The sequence below is a fragment of the Rhamphochromis sp. 'chilingali' genome (genome assembly GCF_963969265.1).
Source record: "Rhamphochromis sp. 'chilingali' genome assembly, chromosome: 1".
Taxonomy (NCBI): Eukaryota; Metazoa; Chordata; class Actinopteri; order Cichliformes; family Cichlidae; genus Rhamphochromis; species Rhamphochromis sp. 'chilingali'.
Window position 1 is genome coordinate 64,527,013 of NC_137929.1, and position 6,108 is coordinate 64,533,120.

Consider the following 6,108-nt stretch of genomic DNA (forward strand, 5'->3'; position numbering starts at 1 on the left):
TCCTCCACCTGCTGCCTCACCTGCTTCGGAGCATTCGCCGCGGAGAGTGGGTGTCACTTGCCAAGCTTTGGCCGCTCTCTCTCTCGCTGCTCCGCTCCTCGCTCGCCCGCCAATCACATCGCCCGCCTATCACAGGCCACTGCTCAAGACATTATCGCTGCTAAACCTGGTAATTTCTCCCACTCAATCACCATTTCACCCATCAGTCAACCTTTTTCTGCTAGCAGGGCAGCTCAGAGACTGCCTTCCCTTCCATCTGTTTCACTTTCTCAGGTGAGGGCAGCTATTGCTCAGCCTGTCCCTGCAGCACCTCCTCGGGTGGCTAGGGACCAGCTAGCACTCACTCCTGTGCCAGCTCCCAGGACGAGGGCAACTGTGACCCAGTCTACCTCCACACCCATTCCTGTTTTTCAGGTGGGGGTGACTGTTGCCCAGCCACCTCCCGTGGCTTTCCTAGCACCCAGGGTGAGGGCAGCCAGAATTCTACCTGACCCCCCTAGAGGCTCAGTTGAGACTCTCCAGCTAGTGCCCTCATGCTCTGGAGGCTCGGAACAGCTAGCCTGTCCACCTGCTAATCCAACACCGCTTCCATCTCCTGATCCAGCCTTTCATGCCCTCCCACCTTCCCTGGTGCCTTCAGCCTGCCTTCAGCCAGAGGTTCCCGCACCTGCTGACCCCACTTGCCTTCAGCCAGAGGTTCCCGCACCTGCTGGCCCCGCAGCTGCCGCTCCGTCACCGCTGGCTACATCACCGCCGGCTCCTACACCGTCGTCTGAAGCTGCCCCTCCGTCACCTGCAGCTGCCCCCTGTCGCCATGCAGCTGCCCCTCCGTCACCACTGGCTCCCATGCTGTCGCCTGCAGCTGCTCCTCCGTCGGCTCAAACGCCGTCGCCGGCAGCTGCTCCTCCGCCGGCTCCCACGCCATCCTCTGCAGCTCGTCATCTGCAGCTCGTCGCCGGCCTGGTCGGCCTCCGGACCTGCTCAGTCGCCGCCACTGCCTTCGGCATGGCCGGCTTCTGGACCTGCTCAGACGCCGCCACTTCCTTCTGTGTGGCATGCCTCTGGACCTGCTAAGTCGCCGCCACTGGCTTCCGTGTGGTGGGCCTCTCGATCTGCTTAGTTGCCTCAGCCACTGGCCGTGTGGCTGCCTGTTGGATCTGTGTTTCCACAAGCCCCGCTGGTTTAGAAACTTATTCTCGTTAACGACAAAAACAAGATGAACATCCTTTACTTGCTAGCAAGGGAAGTCTTTGGTTAAGAACCAGCTCTTGGAGCTCACGCTCCTAACCTGCCTCTAGCCCAAAGTCCTTTAAAGAGCAGCTCGCTGGCAGCTATTTATTGACAAACTGTTACAATACACAATACAACACAAGCACCTACCACCGTAAACCCCCACAATGGTTCTAAGACAAGGCATTATGTGTGTGTATGTGTAAGCATCTATATCCATGTGCAAGAACCTTCGGCCGCCAGGTACCGGCCTTTGAAAGGAGGGGCGGGGGGGTCATCTCTTCCTCACCTCCACACATGACACTCCTGACATTAAGCCACGAAAATGATTTTTCAAATATAAAAACTATGACTTTGATTCTGAATTTAGGGTTTTTGTCTGTGTTCAGATCAATTGTGTTAATGCAGTATGTCAAAATGAAAAAGAAAAAAAGTACATTCAGACATGTGAGATCGTGCTGAAAAGAAAGCCAAGTAGGCAAAGTAGTCAAAAATGGCCAATTAAACCCTGGACCCCAGAGGGTCAGTAAAAGTTTAAAGTAACACAATGGTTACTTTTCCTAGTAATTACTTTTTCAAAGTACCTTGCCCAACACTGGTCTTGAGACACCGAGTATGGTGATTTAGATCTGAAAAAAAGAAGAATGAATTAAAAAACAATACTAATGATAAAGTGTTAGTATAATTGGTTATTAAGAGTGAGCAGTGGGTTTCTATGACTGCTCCTTCTTGAACTCAATAAATTGGATTTATTTTTCAGCTCCAGAAACATGGCTGACACAATAAATGTGACTTCATCTTCCAACCAGACCTGCGATGCTGTTAACACTTCAGCCTATCCTTTCTTTATGCTGGTCTACAGTCTAGTGTTCCTGGTAAGTTTCAAATCATCAGATCACTGTTAAAAATGTGTTAAAGGTTCTCAGTGTATGTGCTGAAGTCCTGTCCTCTCCATCCTTTCTGTGTTTCTTTAGGTGGGTTTAATCCTCAATGGCTTCATCATGAAGTTTCACTTTTGTGGAGCACAGCAGCGGGCATCGAGCAGCTTGAAGATCTACCTGAAAAACCTGACAGCTGCTGACTTCCTGCTCTGCCTCTCTTTGCCACTCCGCATCACCCACTATGCTAGCAGCTCTGTCATCATTCGGCAGCTCTACTGTAGTTTTGGAGCTTGTGCCATCTTCCTCAACATGTACGCCAGCATCATATTCATGGGCTACATCGCTGCCAACAGGTAAACGTCATGATGAAGATTAGAGGAACCTTTTACTGAATTCACACTGCATTTCATGACAATGTTTTTACTACAAATTCTGATAGCCTGACTAAATCACTGACATCACTTTTGACTTTATTAATTTCTACTGATCTGAAACCACTGTGACTGATTAATGAATAGTGACTGATTCATCTACTCAACCCCCGTTTCTTTTCTCTTCAGGTATCTAAAGATCATCCAGCCTTCAGGAACTCACATCCTGCAGACAGCAAAAACTGCCCACATCATTTCCATCATTACCTGGGTGTTTCTCCTGGTTCCGACTGTGACATACACCATCCTGTTTTTCATCACCCAGACCCCTGTGACCTCTAACCCCAGCTGCTGTGATCCCTTCTTTAGTGAATCAATCAAGCTGTTCTTCACAATCATCCACACTTTGTCTCCCATTATCTTCTTGTTGGTCTCCATATGTATGGTCTTCTTCTACTACAGCACCTCCCGCAGGGTGTTGCATGCACAGCAGAGTCAGCTGGCCTCCTCTGGCTCCGAGAAGCTTGTGAAGTCTCGCAGGAACATGTTAGTGCTGGTCAGCATCTTCTGTGTTTGTTTTGTCCCCTATCACCTGGCTCGTCTTCCCTATAGTCTTCTGTGGAGCAATGACTCTGTAGGCTCAGTCTTGAACTATGTAATGGAGGTGACCACCATGGTGGCAGTTTTCAATGTCTGCCTGGACCCTGTTGTTTACTTTTTCCTCTGTAAGTCTTTCCGGGCAAAGATGAGGAAGGTGGCCATTGTGACCAATATCCGACAAGCAACTGAAGAGAGTGAGCTCAGCAAGGAGCATCTGGACATTAACAGTCTGCAGGAGACAGACACAACACTGTGAGCACAGAAGCAGGCATCAAGCAGCTTTCAACTCTGCCCTCAACAGTTCTCTACGTTTCATATACTGATATAATCTCAGCGATTTTAGTAAAGATTATTTACTTTTGTTACGTTAAAGAAAGAGGAATTTTCTGATCTTGGCCCATGAGAAGTCCATAACAAATAACTTGGTTATGAATGAATCTGTAAGAGTTTTTGGAAAGGAAAGCAAAAGACATCCCAGTGTACTTCAGACCCAGCAACACAATCAGACAGAAACTGGTTCATCCCGAACACAAAACTCCTAAACACAGACTTAACAATGTGGTGTATGCTGTACAGTGTAGCAAGGAATGCCCAGACCTCTACATCGGAGAGACCAAACAGCCACTTCACAAGCGCATGACACAACATAGAAGAGCCACCTCCACAGGACAAGACTCAGCAGTCCATCTGCATCTTAAGGATGCCAATGTTCACATTTTGGACAGAGAGGACAGATGGTTAGAAAGAGGAGTGAAAGACGCCATTTTTGTCCACTGTGAGCGACCATCTTTGAGCAAAGACACCAGCTGTCTGCCATCTATAATCCAGTTTTGAGATCCCTTGCCAGACGCCTTAACGCCCACTCACATCCTGGGCCATCTGGCCTCAGGAAATCACATGATGGGGTGGGGCCAGGTTTCACAATGAGCTCACCCGAAACCCTGGCTGATTGGGACCTAAACCCGTTTTCACACCTTGGCTCATGTGATTACGTAGAAGATCCCTAAGGGGTCCCTAACCCTCTTGGGGACACTCGCATAGGGCTTAAAATCTGTGACTCTCCTCCAATTGCTCTTAGAACATCTTGCTTAACTGTAACTAGCAATGAATTTAAGAATATCTTTAATCCATTCATCCATCTTCTCCTGTATATATGTGTATTACATATATCAATAATGTGATTAGGTAGAGGATCATTAGGGGGTCGATTGTCCCTCTCGGGGGAATAATCCCCAAATCTGGGACTCCCCACCATTTGACCTTAGAACTGAAGAAGCTTCTTGTATGAGAGGTGAAACGTCTTCAAACAACTTAAAGAAGTCCAGACTCTTTTCTTTCCAAGGTCCTTAGACTACGATGAGCTGGATGACTGAGAACCTTCACAGACAAGCAGGAGACTGTTGTTGTACAGTGGATTGAAGAGAGAGAGGAGCAGTTCGGTTTCAATCAGAGTTCAGTTCCTTGCAAAACAAATAAGCTTAAAACAAGACAAAATCTGTTGTTTTCTACAAACAGTGTTGGAGAGTAATGGAATACATGTACCACCGTTACATATTTAAAATCCAAAATATGAGTAACGGTTTTCCATTAGTGGTACTGTTTAAAAAGGTAGTATTCAGAGTACAGTTGCTTACACAGAATTCTGTTCCTGTTTCGTATGTTAGGCTATGCCCTCTCTATTTTAGGTAATTCCACGGTGGTGGAAACCTAAACAAAACACGCATTAAGAGGCTCTAATGCCTGTGTCTCAATCTCGAGTCTCATAATGGCGTGAGGAAATATTTTTAAGAATAATTTAATATGAAGGCAAAGCGGAGTGTTACAGGTATAGCCCTAAAGAATGTAGCCTCGTGGGTAGGGATGGTATCGTTTAGGTTTTATCTGATACCGGTGCTAAAACAGTACTTTTGAAATGGTGCCGGTGCTTAAACGGTGCTTAAACTGGTGCTTAAAGAATGAAGAACACAAACTTTGTCCAAAAACCTCTCACGTTTAGCTGGTTTTTTTTGTAAAAAGATAACAATGTTAGCCTTTTCTGCAGCTATAGGGCATATATGGTATCACTCTTGGCTGGAAGCAATGCTTAAACAGTGGGAAAAAATCCAAAAACCTCTCATATTTAGCTGTTTTCCACTTTTTCTTTGGTCATTTTAGCCTTTTTGGCCAGGGTGAAGAGAGTATCTGCCATCAAACAAGAAGACAGCCGCATGTAACTACAACGGTGTTTGCTAGTTCACCTTACGTGCATTAATGTAATAACGTGGTTAGCCTACTCAACGTAAATTACACACGAACAACATTAAGCTACTCGCCCAGAGAAGAACGGCTGCTGCTGCTGCCATCATCATCTGTCATCATTTCTGCTACACTGGCAGGGCTAGGGGCCAGGACTCTACTCTTTGGGTTTTTGGGGGATGTTGCAAACTCCGGGCCCGATAACAGGCACCACACCCGCAGTAGATGTGCACAGTGTGAGGTCTCGCAGCAAGCTATCAAATACGGTGCATTTCTCGGCTTTTAACAAAACGCTATATGTCTCAAGGTTTGTCGTCAGATTCAAGGTGTTACCTCCTTTGACAGTATCACAGTATCAGCTTAAAGCACTTGTTGCAGGCTGCTGAGTTTGCATCTTTTGCTGTGAAGTACAGCCAGACTTTTGACCGCTTCGCCTTGGGCATTTTTAATCTGTAGCTCTTCTCTAAAAGAACGTACGTACCTTGGCCCGCTTACTATCCTTGCAAAGGTAAAATTATTGGCTAGAATCCAAAGTGTATCACATCTCAGGAAAAAAGGCAACTACCGTTTATGTCAGACCGGTACACATCCCTACTCATTGGCAGTGTAGTCTGTGCCGCAGGGAGAATGGACTGCCATATCCGTTATGTGTCTGTGAGCGCGAGGGAGGGAGAAAAAGGAGAGTAGAAAAGTACGAGTTGTCATCGAGCAGAAACGGGAGCTGGAAGCATGTAAATATAATAATAACCACTGCAGCCAAGAAGAGTGCCTGACGAGCCCAGTTGTAAGTA

At 46.8% G+C, this 6,108-nt stretch overlaps 1 protein-coding gene across 1 annotated transcript; it reads left to right on the top strand.

Annotated features, from left to right (window-relative positions):
* Nucleotides 1–1,997: 1,997 nt before the first annotated feature.
* Nucleotides 1,998–3,338, top strand: LOC308411236 (P2Y purinoceptor 14-like; the record flags this gene model as incomplete). The annotated part of the gene is made up of 3 exons (XM_080905093.1): nucleotides 1,998–2,105; nucleotides 2,205–2,464; nucleotides 2,672–3,338. The coding sequence occupies exons 1-3, from the start codon at nucleotides 2,001–2,003 to the stop codon at nucleotides 3,336–3,338; spliced, it is 1,032 nt and encodes a 343-aa protein (XP_080761219.1). The 5' UTR covers nucleotides 1,998–2,000.
* Between the last annotated feature and the right edge of the window lie 2,770 nt (nucleotides 3,339–6,108).